At 45.2% G+C, this 19,101-nt stretch overlaps 1 protein-coding gene across 2 annotated transcripts in view; it reads left to right on the plus strand.

The window, feature by feature from the left end:
* WASL (WASP like actin nucleation promoting factor) overlaps window positions 1-2,403 on the plus strand; it is a 57,920-nt gene extending 55,517 nt beyond the window's left edge. For both annotated transcript variants that reach the window (XM_088457649.1, XM_088457650.1), the window contains one exon: window positions 816-2,403. In XM_088457649.1, the coding sequence (XP_088313775.1) occupies window positions 816-877 (62 nt within the window). In that variant the 3' untranslated portion in view covers window positions 878-2,403. The remainder of the gene's footprint in view (window positions 1-815) is intronic.
* The last annotated feature ends 16,698 nt before the right edge of the window (window positions 2,404-19,101 follow it).

The raw sequence follows: 19,101 nt of genomic DNA on the forward strand, positions 1-19,101 counted from the left end.
CTATAGATTACTCTCACCTTTCCTATTTTTCACTGGTAGGATCTAGGCCAGGGGTAGCCAAGCCCTGGTCCTCGAGAGCTACCAACAGTGCATGTTTTCCAAGTCTCCTCACAGAATCACCAGTGAAATAATTAGCTCCACCTGTGGATCTTTTGAAATGTGTCAATGAGTAATGACTACACCTGTGCAAGATCTAGGTGTTCTGGAAAACGTGACCTGTTAGTAGCTCTCGAGGTTGGCTACCCATATCTAGGCCAACACAAGTATTTGAGTACAGCACAGTCAGCTGCCATTGTAAACTAAAAAGTGTATGTTGTCGATTGCACCACTGGGTTTTTATTAGATGTGGGAGTAGGCCAAACAATCCTTTTATCAAGTGTATAAAAAAAAAGTACTATGTTATAAAAATGCAATTTGTCATCGTCCGTTTATTATTATCTAGTTATTTATATAGCGCACACATGTTCCGCAGCGCTTTACAGAGAATAGTTGGCCATTCACATCAGTCCCTGCCCCAGTGGAGCTTACAATCTATGTTCCCTATCACATGCGCACACACATACACACTAGGGTTAATTTTTGTTGGGAGCCAATTAACCTACCAGTATATTTTTGGAGTAAAACTGGGAGGAAGGAAACCGGAGTATGCGGAGAAAACCCACGCAAGCACAGGGAGAATAAATATACAAACTCTGCACAGTTAGGGCCGTGGTGAGAATCGAACACACGACCTCAGTGCTGTGCATCAGTAATGCTAACCATTACACTGTCTGTGCTGCCCAATAATAATACTTTGTTTTCCTTGCACTTATTAGATAGCGATGAAGATGAGGATGATGATGAAGACTTTGAGGACGACGAGGAATGGGATGATTGATTTACACATTATATAAATATATAATATATTTTTTTTTAAAGTTAATGAATACTAAACACTACTTTCTGTATGAGATCTGTAAAATTATCATGTAAATGGTCTACCAATTTGCTGTATATTTTTGTTGCCTTTTGCTTTCTTTTTTTAATCTGTGCAATACCTCATTGGAAATGCAAAGGTTTGTCATAAGACTGCACACACCTTCCTCCCTCTGTCTGTGTGCACATTCACTTTACATGGCAAATGATATTAGTGAATAAATAACATCATTTGACAAACTGTAAGGGAGACTAAGTGAGGCAGTGACAGAAAACCTTTAATGTAATTGTTATAATGAAAAAAGAAACACTATTTTCTTACCCTGATTTTTCTGTATCTAAATTTCTTAATGAGATCTAGTATAGCACTACATTATTTTTTAACTGATGCTGATCTTTGCTAACTAAGCCCCTTCATTTTGAATGCAAAGCTAAATGTGTGTTAATTATGTATTTCCTTTTTTGCACGTTTTTTTTTTTTTTTACACTACAAAAAAATCAGTTTATAATTCTGCAGTCACTACAAACAATGTATCTCCTTTAATAACACATGATGGAAGAAACAAGCAGTACCATATGCTATTTTACCGCAATGTTGTTTGACTATTTACATTAGCCATTTTATTCCTCAATACCTTTACAATATGAAAGTAAATAAAAACAGAACACTAAGCAAAAGCCGTTGAGAATGTAACTTCAGGGGCTAGTAGGCATGACTTACATTGTAGTGCTGCATTACAACCACTGCATTAAGTAGCAGAGGAAATTATTATAGCATCTGATAAAGCCTGTACACTACTCTAGAACACACCTCTAAGTATATCAAGGCTGGTGAAAGGGCCTGTTTTGCACTTTCGTGTTATCTGAGCTGCTTGGTGCTTGCTTCTCTGCTGTTGGGTTAAGTTCCTGAATGCGTGCAAGCCGCATTGCAGAAGCGCCAAAATACATTCAGTGCTGTTTATTGTGCTGCATCTGGTGTATTCACAGAACACTAAAACACAATCATACAGAAAATCTTGAATGGGATATGACTATTAGTCTATATGGTAAAATAAACTAATATGTAATGAACCTGCCTCTAGCTATGTTCTATAATCTAATGTATAGTTTGGAGAGCAGACGTTGGAATGAATAACCAATAAAGAGCATAGTTCACACATTTTGTATACATAACTGACCTTTGCTTGTATTGTTCACTTGATCTTTATATAGGAGATTTAGAAATGATGTTATATACTACATATGCAATCCCTGGCACCGGTACATGTGTGCTGAACATCAGAGATATTGTACTGTACAAGCTGGTCTGCAAGAATAAAACCGTTTCTGTTGCTTTGCTTCTTAGGTCAGCTTTTATTGTAAATGTTACTGGCTGTTTATAACTAATATAAGGTTAAGCCTGACAGGCTGGTCCTGTGTAATTTTATATTGAAATCATACTAAATATTGCACACTCAAATAATCATGCAATTAAAGTGATCATGTAAACGTTATAGTGTACTTTATGCATAATTAGCACCATGTTTATTCATCTTGAGCTTATGTGAGCAAAAAGAACTGATGTTCAGCGTGGAAATGTGATAAAATGGAAATGCTTCGGTCTGTCTCTTTGTGTTATATCATTACAATATGATTTGATGTGAATTATCTGCAGTTACACAATGGCTAAAGAATCATCTCGGTGTCCCTATTCCTATTCTGAGGATTTTGTGCCTCCAATCTGCAAACACTGATGCACTATTGTACATGCAACTTATGTTTTCAATACTATCTTGTAATGTAGTTGAGAATTAGTTAGACATTGATACTTAAAGCAGACCTGTTATCAGATCTTTTAGTGATTTTATTCTTGCTTTACTAGCTAGTGCCTGTGCACCATGTAGAAGGCCCTGGATCTCCTGGTAGAATGCATTTCACAGGGCAGCACAGAGTAGAGGTGTGATTTATTGAGGAAGCCTATCCGAGAACAGAATACCATGCTGTATATGTTTCCTCCCAGGAGAAACCATTTTTTGATTTGCAAAAATAACCTGGTGATAGGTTCCCTTTTAAAATGCTGATAAAGGCCATATCCATTTAGCGCCGAACACTGTTCGGGCACTAATTGATCCCCGAGATTGGGGATTTTTCGCCAATGTTTTTTTTCTCCCTGTCCTATTATTTTGGGCGAAATAATAGGATAGTTCACCCGTTAACACATAGGTCCGCGAGCTTATCTCAGCTCCTATGTGTTCTCGCCCTTTTTTGGGCTAAAAAACAGCACTTATTATTTTTCGGGACACATCAGGTCCCGAAAAAAAAAAACCCTGATAAGTGCCGTTGTCAGGCCGACTTCAGAGCCAATTGGATAGCCCCGGGTGAGCTAATTTACCGCAGCTAATTGGATATGGCCCTATGTAAAATTGAAAACTCTTTATTACAAAAAAAAGTACACATTACTGTATATAACTGTGCTTTACGTGAGAGATTTAATGATGTAATTACATTTGCTGTGCCTTTCATATGCAACTATGCAGTGTTGTCTGCCATTGTCTTTATACGTTACTAAGGGCTTAACCTGTATGTGTGTCTTTTGTACTGATATACTACTGGTTTGTAATTTGCCTGTATTTTGCTTTCATTTCATTTGTGTTGAAATGTGAAGCATTTCCTGACAAGAGGCTTCTGGATAATCTGTTAAAGATTTTCAGTTAGATTACGGACAGACCACTGCTGTGTATGATCACAGTGATCGGATCTTATCTACTGATAGATCCTGAAGCATTATGGGCATTATTCAGAGGTGGATGCAAATCGCTTTGCGCCTGCCATCCTATACGCAGTGGTTTTCAGAAAATAGGCATATGTTAGAAAGCTCCCGGGATTTGTGCTCAGACCCTCGCTAGCAGTGTCTCAAGTCCACCACTTGTGTACAAAGACGCACCATCAGACTTCTGAGAAACCCTATGTTCACCCAGAATGTCTGTCGCAAGTAAGATACCAGAGTCTTAACCACTGCGTACCAATGTGCAGTCACTGGGTGTGACATGCCCCTACAATGCTTGTGACATTCCTGCAATTGTTGCCTTTTCACCGTTACCTCCCCCACACTCTGTCAATCATTCTGCGTCCTAATCCACACTATGACCACCATTGCACGACTATTGCGGCACATGTGTGTGACTAATGCATGTGCAGACTGAAAACATATGCCAGCATCCACCCCTGAATCAGGCTCTATGTGATGCATAAAACAGTTTTTTTTTTTGCTGGGGAGTAACACAGTGTATGGAGAGAAATTGACTTAGTGAGCTGCTCTTAGAGGCCACAGCTCCCCTCTCATAGCATGTGTGAGTCTAGTAAATGTGCAACGAAACCCAATTTCGTTTTTCAGTTCAGAGTTTAAAAACCCAACTAAGGCTTTCCTGCTTTGGCTGCCCCCTGTACAAGCTCAAATAGCAACAAATATAGGCAGCGCTTGTGTCCGAGAACACCTTATTTTAGCCTTTTTTTTTAGTAATAAATCTCAATATTTATAATCTTTAGACAAATACTGTATATTAATATTAAACCAGAATGTTACAATAACCTGTATAGATAAGAATGTGAGGTGAACACTAGATCAGTCAGTGTCTTTATGATGTGGCAATTGAAGATTACACACTGGCGCTGTAGTCACCTGTTCCTGCCCAAATAGATTTGCAAGCCTGAAGCTGGGTACACACTATACAATACAGTATGTTGCTCAATCTTGTGATCTGCGATGGATCTTAACGACCATCATATAGTATGTACCCTCTAATTCCACTGAATTCATCGTTTGGTGAATTGTGTGGTTGCATCTTCCCATCTGATGTGCACAGTATCAGATGGGAATCTAGAATCAATTATGTTAAAGAGTTAGATCTGCTAAAACTTATAAATATTAAAAGTGATGGTGTTGCCCATAGCAACCAATTCGATTGTCAATCATTTTCTAAGATGCAGTAGAGAACTTATAGCTACAATTTGGTTGCTGCGGGCAACACCTCCACTTTTAATTTTTACAAGCATTAGCAAATTTACCCCAAGGATTTCTAAATTGTTCAGTTTAGAGGAAAGTAGGGATAAATGCAATGCATTGGAAACCTAAAACTATTAACGGATTTAATGAAGTGCAGAAAGAATGCATTTTAAAATTGTATATTTCTATAAGGATAGGACCTGTTGTTTTTTTGTTTTTTTAAGGGGGGGGTGTTTGTTTGTTTTTTTTTTTAGATAGAATGAAAAGTAACAAGGAAATATTTTTTGTTTGTTAATCTTACACAAAGGTTGCTGGACCCCTGCAACAGTCTCCCAGCACATTGCAGGTAAGGTTTTACAACTGAAAAATACACACAGGATATCTGAGTGTGGTCCATGTTTTTTCTGATCCTATATTGTAACTAAAAGCAAGCCTGTTGGACAATAGGGCATACACAAAATGTATTATGTTGTCTATCTATCTTTGAGCATATGCCTAAAGTATTTCAGCACTGTATTAACATAAAATGAAATTGGGCAGGATAGCCATTTTAACATTGCATTTACTAACCATGTAACATTTCTGTAGATATGTTCTCAAATATTTTCAGAGGCCAGAATAAGCACCTTATAACAGTACAAGTAAAAACAAGTCTGTTTCTTAAATATGACAGATGAGAACACCCTTTGAAAACTGTTTTTGCTCAGGTATTGCTTAGGAGACCCAAATTAGTCCCTCACATGCCCTAGTCTTCAGTCCCAAGCTGAGGACAAGCCTAGAGTCCCACCCTCCCAATAGCAGTTTTGGACTTCCTTACAGTACAAGTAAAAACAAGTCTGTTTCTTAAATATGACAGATGAGAGAACACCCTTTGAAAACTGTTTTTGCTCAGGTATTGCTTAGGAGACCCAGTGAAGGTGATCAAATTAGTCCCTCACATGCCCTAGCCTTCAGTCCCAAGCCGAGGACAAGCCTAGAGTCCCACCCTCCCAATAGCAGTTTTGGACTTACTTACAGAAAAAAAAAATGGAGCTTCTGCCTCGCTTCTAGATATCCCTAGCCTAATCTTTGTACAGGTTGAGTCTCCCATATCCGAAATGCTTGGGATCAGGGGTATTTTGGATAGCGATATATTACGTATTTTGGAATATTTGCATTAAATAATGAAATGTCTTGGGAATGGGACCCAAATCTAAACACAGAATGCATTTATGTGTTATATACACCTTATACACACAGCCTGCAGGAAATTTTATACTATATTTTTAATAATTTTGTGCATCAAAAAAAAGTTTGTGTATATACATGAACTTTATTTGTTTCATATACACCTTATACACACAGCCTGATGGTAATTTTATACAATATTTTTTATAATTTGTGCTTTAAACAAAGTTTGTGTACATTGAACCATCAGAAAGCAAGGTTTTCACTTTTTCAGTCATGCTAAAATATTCCGTATTTTGGAATATTTGGATATGGGAGACTCAACCTGTAAGTGTAAATTGAAAAGGCATTGAGTAATTGCTGTGGATCATGCATGTACTATAAATGTTGGTGAAAAAACTTAGTCCCACTTCATAGCAGTTGCTTGGTCAATCCACTACCACCAGGTGGCTTAACAGCAGTTTCTTTGTCCCTAGAGTTAAATCACTTATTTTAAAAATAAATAAATTATATGCAATAATCAGAAGGCAGCATATTTTGTGTCGCTGAAAATCTTTTTTTTAATGAGCTTTTTTTAATAACCTAAGCAATATTCTGGCATTGTATCTTCAAAATCTAATTCTGGTCAGGGAAGTACAGTTGACATAAAGATATGGACCATATCTAGTTTTAACATAGAGCTAACCTATCTACAAGCAATTTCTGTGATGAAATTGTCTGAGTTCTATAATCCAGTGGTTCTCAAACTCTGTATTAAGGGACCCCACACAGTTCATATGTTCCAGGTCACCTTGAAGGTGCACAGGTGTATTCATTACTCACTGACACATTTTAAAAGAGCCACAGGTGGAGCTAATTATTACACCTGTGATGAGACCTGGAAAACATTCACCGTTTGGGGTCCTGAGGACCGAGTTTGAGAACCTGTGCTATAATCCTATGATGAGTACTAAGCGATGTGCCCCTCTGCTTTTGGATGTGTAGATTGAAAAGTGACAAATTTTTCTTTGCAAAGCTTAATGAACGTGTCATACATTTCATCCAGTAATCTTCACTAAAGCTCGGTACACACTATATTGTATGATAGATGGGCTCCGACACGGAATTAATATATATAATATATTATGGACTGAATGACTGGCAGTATTGGGTGCAGTGTAAGGGGGGGGTGTAAGCGTATAGTAGTAGGGTTAGGGGGTAAGTGTACAGTATGGAGTATAGTGTTAGGGCCAATCTGTTCCTACAGAGGTGAGAGGAAAATGTGTTACTACACAGTTGAGGGAGAGGAATGTCAAATGTTACTATGGAGAAGGAAGGGAATGTGTTACAACATGGGTGAGGGAGGGGAACGTGTTGAGGGGATGCATTACTATAGTGGTGAAGGATTAATGTGTTACTGGAGTGGTGAGATGGAAACAGTACATATCTAAAGTCTGCCTGGGTGAAATTGGGTACATCAGCTAATATATATATATATTTTATGAAAAGGGGGGTCGGAAAGAACATGCACCTGATAGTGAAGTAAATTTTAAAAAGTGCACGTGCTCAAAAATAAATGTGTGTAACAAATAAAAAAAATCTTCTCTACGGGGATTCCAGTAGCTGGAAACCTTCATAGGAGTGGCTCAATCAGCAAGATTAAACAAATATATAGTGTAGTACTTCCTTAATAAGTTGCGTGGCAATAAAAAGAATGCGTACCAGAAGAGCACTTGAATAACAGCATGTAGTTGTTTAGATCCTGGTCACTCCTCCAATATTCCTTAGCAACCCCAGCAGTTTTCTCATAGGTAGGTTATTAGCATGTACCAGGCGCCGGGGGAGATGACATCATGATGCTGAGTCCCACTGCAGACGTCCTCACACCACGGGCAGGGTGCGGGGTAACCAAAGGTGACAACCCGTCCACCACTAAAAACTGATACAAACTTCTAGTCGGGACAGCAGCGTCATCTACAGAAGGGGATCTATCTGGAACCATATTGGTGAGGACAGCGAGGAAGCGCGTGCACTTTTTTGAATTTACTACACTATTGGGTGCATGTTCTTTCCAAAATCCCCTTTCCAAATCACATTTATCCTCCTGCCACCTTTTCCAGAAGGACCTACATGTTTTAATGTAGCACATCTGAACTTAAAGTTTTGCACTTGGCTATTTGCACAAGAAAGACACGTGGGACTACAACCTGTGCGCCGTCCTAAAACCTCCATCTCTTGTTCTCAAATCAAATGTCCAGCCCAAATCCCTAGACCTAGAAACCTAAAAATCAGGGTGAATATTACTTCCATGATGTAGGAACCTACTAAGAAGGGATTTTTTTTTTTTTTTTTAAATTCGACTCCTAAGGACTAAATTGTTTCCTCCCCCTGTACAAATTCCTGACTGACTGTCTTATCGTGGCTGTGGCACAGTTCAGTATTCAAACACAAACTTATCCCAAGTGCTGCCAAACATCACTGGCAGTTGATGTGGCTCCCCTATTTTAATAGTGAGGGAGTGGAATGTGTTAGTACACAGGTGAGGAAGGGTAATGTCTTACAATAGCAGTGATGGATTACTATAGAGGTGAAGGATTAATGTGTTACTGGAGTGGTGATACATGTGCTGATACTTGTGGTTCTACAAGTATCAGCATGCAGGGGAGCCTTGCTGGGACCTGTAGTTCACCTGCAAAAGAATATACAATTTTTCTACTTCAGGGTCCATAGGGTATCCACAGGATACCTTGGGGTATAGGTGATGACGTCAGGCATCGGGCACCATAGAGTTGTTTTCAGTCCTCCCAGGATGCCCTAGGGTCCCCCTCCTATACCCCGCCCCCGAGCCAAGGCATCTCAGTTTAGTTTGGTGCCCGGCCGGAGTCGGATGCACCTGTTGGAGTGGGGGCTAAGAAGAGCCCCTGAAGTTTTCTTCAAGCAGCTGTGGCTGCACATCTGGAAGTACAGCATGGACAGTCAGTACTGACGTCCATGCCGTCTTCCCTCCACCCCCGCCAGTACCGATCCGGGGATGCTGGTGAGCATCTGGGGTCACAGCTAGCGGTGACCCCAGATGTTTGGGACCATGGCCGGATTCAAGGGGGACAGCAAGGTAAGCAGCGGGGTCCCGGGGTGGGTCCCCGCTGTTACATGGTCCAGAGTCCCCAGGCAGGGGGCTCCCTGGGGACTGGCTGCAGCGTGGAGCCAGGTATCTAACCTGCGCTTCCACTACCCCCCTGGGACAGTGAACCGTAGCAGTGCGGTAGCGCTACGGCGTCCCGGGGGTTAAATGCATGCCAGGGGAGCGCGCCTTCCCTGTCTCACAGCCGGCGCCTCCCCTGCTGCACAGTCTTCTCTGCAACGCTGACTGGCTCTGTAACAGCGCTCCTCCCCCAGGCCAGCCTCCTCTAAGCTCCTCGGTGGCCATCTTACAACCGCATGGTGAACGCTGCTGGAAGCCTGGAATCGGAGGCATCGTGGTCTCTGTCCCCCCACATACCTCCGATTTGGGTCAGGTCTGTGTATGCAGCGCTGTGTCCTACCAGACTCTGTCTGGGTAGTTGAGAATCAGTGCTGATAGTGCAGGAATTGATTTTTCTTTGCATTGTATGTGACTGCTAGCGCTGCTGCCTGTACTTTACTTAACTGTCAACCTTATTACTGTCCCTGTCTTTCTGCTAAAGCCCTTGTGGTGCGGTGCTGCAGGGTGGTCTCTCACTATACGGACAAGTATTGTTGAGAGGGGTCACATATTTACCATCATGTCTGAGAGTGACTTCCCTCTACAGCTTCGGTGTACTACGTGCAAGGCACCTATAGCGAAGGGGGAAGGTAGCGCGGAAGGGCTATGCCGACCGTGTTATTTATTGGCGCGGCCTATTACGGTCACATCACCGGTACAGGAGCCGCCCTGGGCTTGTTTCGCCAAGGCGCTTACAACCCTCATGGGCCAGTTAGCTCCGCTGCCTCCACTCAGATGGGATTGTCCCAGCAGTCAGTGGTGTCATCACCCATGCAGGGTTTCCCGAGACAATTAATGGTACCCCACGGTCTCCCTATTTCCCCTCCTCAGGTCTCATGAGCCTGCGTGGGTTAATTCGTTAACAAGCTCTGTACAGCAGTTGTCAGACGTGTTGCAGGGGGAGTCTGTGATGTGGCCGGTGGCGTCTCAGTCCGCTCCTTATGAGGATGACGACGGGACGTCCGATGATGGGTAGATTCTGGATCTTTCTGACCAGGAATCTCCCCGTCCTAAAGATTCGGACTCTAATGGTGCATACACACGATCAGATTTTTCCTTCAGATATGAACGATAACGATTTAAAAATCGTTCAGTCGTTCATATCTGAAGGAAAATCGTTCATATCTGACATGCCTGAACGATGGACGATCAACGATGCGCGTTCCCGTTTGTCAGATAACGATATCTGACATCTGATGGGTTTGCAGTCAGACTTGGACGATTCCATTCATTTTAATGCAGTCAAAAATCGTTCAATCGTTCAAATCGTTCAAAACTTTGGTAAAATCGTTCAAATTTTTCAAATCGTTCAATCGTTCAGTCGTTCATCTGACAAATCTGACCGTGTGTACGCTCCATAAGTCTAAGGTGTATATACCTGGCCTTATTCGTGCAGTCCGCACTGCTTTAGTTATTGAGGATGAGGAGCCTCCGGTATCAAAGTCCAAATACGCCTTTTTCAAGGATGTTAAAGGAGATGCCACAGTGTTTCCTCTTTCGGGACAATTAGTTGACCACCTAGAGGAAGCGTGGAAACAGCCAGGCAAACGATATCAGACTCAAAGGCGTTTAGCAGTGGCATATCCGTTTGCGGACAATTATTTTGCCAAGTGGGAATCCCCTCCACAGGTGGATTCTCGTGGCACTACGGACAAGGCGTGTCACATATTACCCATGCCATCCATGTCCTCCCTTAAGGATGCTACGGACCGCAAGGTAGAGATCTGACTGAAGTCCATCTATTCCCTTGCAGGGAGGGCAGCACGGTCAGCTATGGCCATTTGCTGGGTTGCCAGAGCTATGGAGCGCTGGGCTGATACATTGGAGGCGTCCTTCGATCCCGACTGTTCGGCTGAGCAGACGGAGTTGATCGGCAATCTCCGGGATTCGGCCACTTATATCAACGAAGCGGCCTTAGATATTAGTACCCTGGCGTCTCGGCAGCGGTGGCTGCTCGTCGCACCTTGTGGTTGCGATCCTGGAAGGCGGACGCTGTTTCCAAAAAGGGATTGGAGGCATTGCCTTTTAACAGAGAGGTTCTCTTCGGTCCGGACCTGGACAAGATTATAGCCACGCTGGCGGCAGCTAAATCAGCATGTCTCCCGTTGGCTGCTGTTCCTTCTGGTTCAGGTACATCATCCTTTCGGTCTTATACGGCCCAGGGTAGGCCTAAAGCACAGTCTTTCCCCCGTCAGGCTGGCCCCAAGAAATCGGCCAAGCCCCGGAAGTAGGCCTGGAGTACCAGACGTCCGGCCCCTAAGCCAGATGACAAGCCTGCGGCCTGACGGTCCGGGGATCCCAAAGTGGGAGGCCGCCTGCTGCAGTTCGTCCAGTGTTGGTCGGTCACCACGACAGACACTTGGGTCCTCGAGGTGGTCTCACACGGGTATGCCCTCTCCTTCCGGCACAGACCCCCGGCTCGATTCTTCACGGGTCTACCATCAGACCGGAACAAAGCCACGGAGCTGCGGAAGGTCTTGCATACTATGCTCCAGGCTGGAGTTATAGTGCCTGTTCCATTCTCCCAGAGGGGCCAGGGTTTCTATTCCAACCTCTTTTTTGTGCAGAAACCCAATGGGTCGTTTCGTCCGATTCTCAACCTCAAAGCTCTCAACAAGTCTTTGCGGGTGCCAAAGTTTTGGATGGAGACTCTGCGGTCCATCATTCTGGCGCTGGAACTTGGGGACTACATGGTGTCATTGGACATACAGGACGCTTACCTGCATGTCCCTATTCTTTTGCGCCATCAGCAGTTCCTCAGGTTTGCAATCCGCAGCGACCACTTTCAGGTCCGGGCATTACCTTTTGGCCTGGCGACAGCACCACGTGTTTTCACCAAGGTGATGGCGGTCATGGCGGCTTCCCTGCGGCTGCAGGGAGTCCGCATGTTGCCGTACTTGGACGACCTTCTCTTAGTGGCAGGATCTCCGGAGCTCCTTCTGCGCCACTTGGACCTGACCATTGCGCTACTGCAACGGCACGGCTGGTTGATAAAGTGGCAGAAGTCCACCCTGATCCCGTCTCAGCGGATTCTGCACCTCGGAGCCTTATTGGACTCGGGACAGCAAAGGATCTTTGTGACGGGGGAAAAGATCTCTGCCTTACAGTCGAGGGTGCGCAGTTGTCTGCAGAGCCGCCGGGTGTCTCTACACTCGGCGATGAGGTTACTGGGCTCCATGGTGTTGGTATTCGACATGGTGGAATATGCCCAGTTTCACTCCAGACCTCTGCAGCACCTGATCCTGTCCAAGTGGAATGGACTGCCTCAGTCTGTAAAATCGCAGACGATAGTGCTCAATCCGGAGGTTCGCCTGTCCCTTGCCTGGTGGTTGCAGACCCATCTCAACAAGGGTCGTCCGTTCTGGGTGGCGAATTGGGTCCTGTTGACAACGCACGCCAGTCTTCGGGGCTGGGGAGCAGTTTCGGGTCCACACTTGTTCCAGGGCAGGTGGACTCTGGCAGAAGCAGAGCTTCCAATAAACATCTTGGAACTCCGAGCGGTTTTCAATGCTCTCCAGAAGGCACATCTGGTTCTCCAAGGTCACCCGGTGCAGGTTAAGTCGGACAACGCTACCACCGTGGCCTACATAAGCCGGCAAGGAGGAACCCGAAGTCGGGCGGCTCTCGTAGAGGTGTCTCGGATCCTGGTATGGGCAGAGCGCAATCTTCCGGCCGTATCGGCGGTCTTCATTCCGGGAGTGCTAAACTGGGAGGTGGACTTTCTCAGTCGCCAGGACGTTCATCCGGGGGGAATGATCCCTGCACCCGGACGTTTTTCAACTGCTGGTGGACAGGTGGGGTCTTCCAGAGATCGACCTCATGGCGTCCCGGCACAACAAGAAGTTGCCGGTGTACGGCTCTCGCACAGGAGACGAAGAGGCGTGTCTGGTGGATGCTCTGTCCGTCCGGTGGACGTTCCGGTTTACTTATCTCTTTCCTCCGTTCTCCCTTCCACGGGTAATCCGGAAATTCAAACAGGAAGGAGGGACGCTCCTGTTGATAGCTCCCGCATGGCCCAGACGGCACTGGTTCTCAGACCTTCAGGGTCTGTCCTTGGACAGTCCTCTGCGGTTACCGCTCCGACTGGACCTTCTGTCACAGGGTCCTTGTCTTCACCCGGACTTGACTTGGCTGTCTTTGACGGCGTGGCTGTTGAGACGGCCATGTTAAGGTCCAGGGGGTTTTCAAGCTCTGTAGTACGTACCATGCTAAGAGCTCGGAAACCGTCTTCTGCGAGAATATACCATCGCGTGTGGCATACGTTCTTCCAGTGGTGTCGACCGAGAGGTTATGCACCAAGGGAGTTTCGTCTGTCTCGGGTACTCGCCTTCCTACAAGCGGGACTAGACCATGGGCTTCGCCTTGCTTCTTTGAAGGTGCAGGTTTCGGCCCTGTCTGTCTGGTTTCACCGTAGGATTGCTACATTTCCTTATGTGCGCACCTTTATGCAGGGCGTTCTGCGTATTCAGCCGCCTTTTGTTCCACCTGTTGCACCTTGAGACTTGACTGTGGTCCTGAGGGCTCTCCAAGGACCGCCGTTTGAACCACTGGGCTCAGTGGATCTTAAATGGCTAACAGCTAAGACTGTTTTCCTTCTGGCCATAGCTTCGGCCAGACGTGTTTCTGATTTAGAGGCTCTCTCTTGTAGACCCCCTTTCTTGATTTTTCATGGGAACAGGGCAGTGCTACGCACTCGTCCTGAATTTCTTCCCAAAGTTGTTTCCCAGTTTCATGTTAATGTGGAAATAGTTGTTCCGGCTTTTAACTCACCTGGTCTTTCCGTGGGTGAGGCCACTTTGGATGTTGTGCGGGCCTTAAGGACTTATGTTGACCGCACTTCTTCGTTTAGGAAGTCGGACGCCTTGTTTGTCCTCTATGGCTTCCGTAAAAAGGGTTGGCGTGCTTCAAAGCAAACTTTGGCAGCCTGGATCCGTATGGCAATTTCTGAAGCTTATCTTCATGAAGGCCTGCCGGTTCCTCCTTCTGTGAAGGCTCATTCCACTAGGTCTGTGGGTCCTTCGTGGGCAGCTCGACGTGGTGCCTCTGCAGTCCAGATCTGCAAGGCTGCTACGTGGTCCTCTGTCCATACCTTTGTGAGGTATTACAGGTTTGACACCTTCGCCTCTCAGGATGCTTCCTTTGGGCGGCGGATTCTCCTTTCAGCACAGGAGCGTCCCCACCCTTAAAGGATACTGCTTTGGGACATCCCCAAGGTATCCTGTGGATACCCTATGGACCCTGAAGTAGAAAATATGAGATATGGTAAGAACTTACCTTTGTTATCTCTATTTCTACGAAGTCCATAGGGTTCCACAGAACTCCCGCCCTGTCGCACCTGTGCTGCAGATGGGCTTTACTCTGGTCACCGGTTTTTCCGTCTCCCTCTGGTGAGAATGTGATTCTTGTGTGTGTCCAGATCTTTTTTCTCTCTCTTCCTTCTCCTCCTCCGGCCTATGGCTTGGTAACTAACTGAGATACCTTGGCTCGGGGGCGGGGTATAGGAGGGGGACCCTAGTGAATCCTGGGAGGACTGAAAACTCTATGGTGCCCGATGCCTGACGTCATCACCTATACCCCAAGGTATCCTGTGGAACCCTATGGACTTCGTAGAAATAGAGATAACATAGGTAAGTTCTTACCATATCTCATATTTTTACAACACATTTTACACAAATCAACCCGGCACCCACCTCTCCTTGACACCAGGCCATCATCCAAAAGTCTTCGCCTTACTGTACGCGAAGATGCACTCACACCTGCCTGCTGCCATTCCTGAGCAAGCTCTGCACTGGTGGTGCCCCAATCCCGCAGCTGGATCAACTTTAGGAGATGGCCCTAGTGCTTGCTGGACGTTCTTGGGTGCCCTAAAGCCTTCACAACTTTGGAACCTTTCTCATTGAAGTTCTTGATGATCCGATAAATGGTTAGGTGCAATCTTACTAGCAGCAATATCTTTGCCTGTGAAGCCCTTTTTTTTTTTTTTGTAAAGCAATGATGACTGCACGTGTTTCCTTGCAGGTAACCATGCTTACCAGAGGAAGAAAAATTATTTCAAGCTCCACCCTCCTTTTAAAGCTTCCAGTCTGTTATTCTAACTCAATCAGTTTCACAGAGTGATCTCCAGCCTTGTCCTCGTCAATACTCTCACCTGTGTTAATGAGATTATCACTGACATGATGTCAGCTGATTCTTTTGTGGCAGTGCTGAAATTCGGTGGAAATGTTGTTTTTGGGATTAAGTTCATTGTCATGGCAAAGGGATTTTGCAATTAATTGCAATTTATCTGATCACTCTTCATGACATTCTGGAGTATATGCAAATTGCCATCATAAAATACTTGAGTCATAAATACTTGTCATTCTCAAAAATTTTGGCCTTGGCTGTGTGTGTGTGCTTGTGTGTGTGTATGTATGTATATATATATATATATATATATATATATATATATATAATGTCAGGTCCATAAATATTGGGACATTGACAGAATTTTCATATTTTGGCCTCTATTCACCACCACAATGGCTTTGAAATGAAACAAACAAGATGTGCTTTAACTGCAGACTTTCAGATTTAATTTGAGGGTAATTCCATCCAAATCAGATGAACGGTGTAGGAATTACAACGATTTCTATATGTGCCTCCCACTTTTTGAGGGGCCAAAAGTAATGGGACAAACTAAACAATCCTAAAATCTAACTTTCACTTTTTAATACTTTGTTGCAAAACCTTTGCAGGCAATTACAGCCTGAAGTCTGGAATGCATAGACATCAACAGACGCTGGGTTTCATCCCTGGTGATGCTCTGCCAGGCCTCTACTGCAAATGTCTTCAGTTCCTGCTTGTTCTTGGGGCATTTTCCCTTCAGTTTTGTCCTCATCAAGTGAAATGCATGCTCAATCGGATTCAGGTCAGGGGATTGACTTGGCCATTGCATAACATTACACTTTTTAGCCTTAAACTCTTTGGTTGCTCTTGCAGTATGCTTTGGGTCATTGTCCATCTCCACTGTGAAGCGCCGTCCAATGAGTTCTGAAGCATTTGATTGAATATGAGCATATAATATTGCCCGAAACACTTCAGAATTCATTCTGCTGCTTTTGTCAGCAGTCACATCATCAATAAATACAAGGGAACCAGTTAAATTGGCAGCCATACATGCCCACGCAATGACACTACATGCTTCACTGATGAGGTGGTATGTTTTGGATCATGAGCAGTTCCTTTCCTTCTCCATACTCTTCTCTTCCCATCACTCTGGTACAAGTTGATCTTTGTCTCATCTGTCCATAGGATGTTGTTCCAGAACTGTAATGGCTTTTTTAGATGTTGTTTGGCAAACTCTAATCTGGTCTTCCTGTTTTTTTGTGGCTCACCAATGATTTACATCTTGTGGTGAACCCTCTATATTCACTCTTGTGAAGTCTTCTCTTGATTGTTGACTTTGACACATATACACCTACCTCCTGGAGAGTGTTCTTGATTTGGCCAACTGTTGTGAAGGGGTTTTTCTTCACCAGGGAAATAATTCTTCTGTCATCCACCACAGTTGTTTTCCATGGTCTTCCGGGGCTTTTGGTGTTGCTGAGCTCTCCGGTGCGTTCTTTCTTTTTAAGAATGTTCCAAACAGTTGATTTGACCACACCTAATGTTTTTGCTATCTCTCTGATGGGTTTGTTTTGATTTTTCAGCCTAATGATGGCTTGCTTCACTGATAGTGACAGCTCTTTGGATCTCATATTGAGAGTCGACAGCAACTGATTCCAAATGCAAATGTCACACCTAGAATCAACTCCAGACCTTTTACCTGCTTGATTGATAATGAAATAACGAGGGAATAGCCCACACCTGTCCATGAAATAGCTTTTGAATTGATAGTCCCAATACTTTTGGCCCCTTAAAAAGTGGGAGGCACATATAGAAACCGTTGTAATTCCTACACCGTTCACCTGATTTGGATGTAATTACCCTCAAATTATATCTGAAAGTCTGCAGTTAAAGCACATCTTGTATGTTTCATTTCAAAGCCATTGTGGTGGTGAATAGAGGCCAAAATATGTCCATAGGGGGTCCACAGGGTTGACCTTGGGGTATAGCTGGATCTGGATCCACGGGCACGACGCAGTTAAAGCTTTAGCTGCTCCCAGGATGCTCTTGGGTCCATCCTCTATACCCCGCCCCTGAGCCACAGGCACCTCAGTTTGAGTTGGTGCCCCCAAAGCTTTTTAATAAAAAAAAAAAAGCCTGTTTTTGATTTTTAACAGGGGCTCTTCAGTGTGGCAGCGAAGGGCTGTCTGTACAGACGCCCACGCTGCCGTTCTTCCCCGCTGGCGCAGCGACGCCATAATCGCACTGGGGATCGTGGCGGGAGGCCAGAGTCCGTACAAGCCGGACTCTGGGGAACTCCCTGGATAGCTGCCGGAGTCACCGGGGAGAAGGTAAGCTACGAGTCACCGATTAGCGGCGGCTCGCGGGTCTTACTCTAAATGCAGTCCTTTGCCCCCGGTTCTAGGGGACAGACCGGGGGCTGCTAGCGGTGGTGGCAGGCTCCTCCTAAGGCCACTAGACCACCAGGGTTATTTAACGGCAAGCGGGGTGCCGTCAACCTGGGGGTTAATAGCTAGACAGGAGGAAGCCTTCCCTGTTTAGCGGCTCCTCAGCTCAGTGCGCCTTTCAGCACGTAGGCTGGCGTCGCTGAGCTGCATTTACTCAGCCACTCCTCTGAGGTCTCTGGGGGCCATTTTCTCTAGGAAGCGCAGATCTCTCAGGGAGCACACGGACCGGTCCCCCTGTGTACCTCTCCTCCGATCAAGGACAGTGTACACAACGCTATAGCCCTCCCAGACACTGAATCTGGGAGGTTGATTGTAGTGGAAAGGTGCAGTGAGTATCTTCTCTGCATGGTATGTGACTTTTGCTAGTGCTGCCTGTCTGTGCTTATTTCAACTTACTGTCAGCTTATACTTATCCCTTTCCTTCTCCTACGGCCCGCAGGTATGTGGGGCAGGGGCGTTTCTACAGACCTCACCTATATAAATCACGTATTTGTGAGGTCCGTCACATACAGTTGTGTGCTACACAGTACCATATTGTGGGCTGTTGTTCAGCACACTAGTGAGTGCGCTTGATTCTGCTCTGTTGCCAGATATATTTATTTATATAATATATTTTGTCATGTCGGACGAGGAGATTGAGCACTCCGTGGCTCTGGTGTTGCTCTCCTGCGGACGCTGTTCTGCAGGAGTGGATAGGGAGGATTTGTCACAGGATGGCCTCTGTAGACGGTGCCAGGTGGTTCCTGGCCCATAAAAACCTATGACGCAGGAACTACCATGGGCGATGTTTTCTTAGGTGCTGGTGTCTATTGCGGACAGTCTGTCGGGCCCGACTGCTGTCCCTAATAGGGCGTTGCCCCAGCCGGCCGTCTCCCATTCCCCGGGTGTCCCGCAATTATTGCAGAGCCCCTCCGGGTCGCAGTCTGTTAGTCCTTATGCGGGGTTACCTATGTATATACAGGCTTCCCCTGTGACGCATTTATCGGACTCCGAGGGGTCCTCAGATGATGGGGAGGTTCATGATGACACTGACTCAGACACATCGGTCCAGGAGGTGGATACCAAGTCGTCCATTAATGTGTGAGCACTGGTTAGGGTGGTGTGAGCCATTCTCCTAATAGAGGATGAGGCACCAGCTCCTAAGTTGAAGTATCCTAGTTTAAAAAAACTAAGGTGGCTTCTGCGGTGTTTCCCCTGTCTGATCAGTTGACGGATCATATGGCGGTGGCTTGGCAGGCGCCCAGTAAGAGATTCCTACCACAGAA

This window comes from Taudactylus pleione, unplaced genomic scaffold (assembly GCF_031769625.1).
Source record: "Taudactylus pleione unplaced genomic scaffold, aTauple2 ptg000041l, whole genome shotgun sequence".
Taxonomy (NCBI): domain Eukaryota; kingdom Metazoa; phylum Chordata; class Amphibia; order Anura; family Myobatrachidae; genus Taudactylus; species Taudactylus pleione.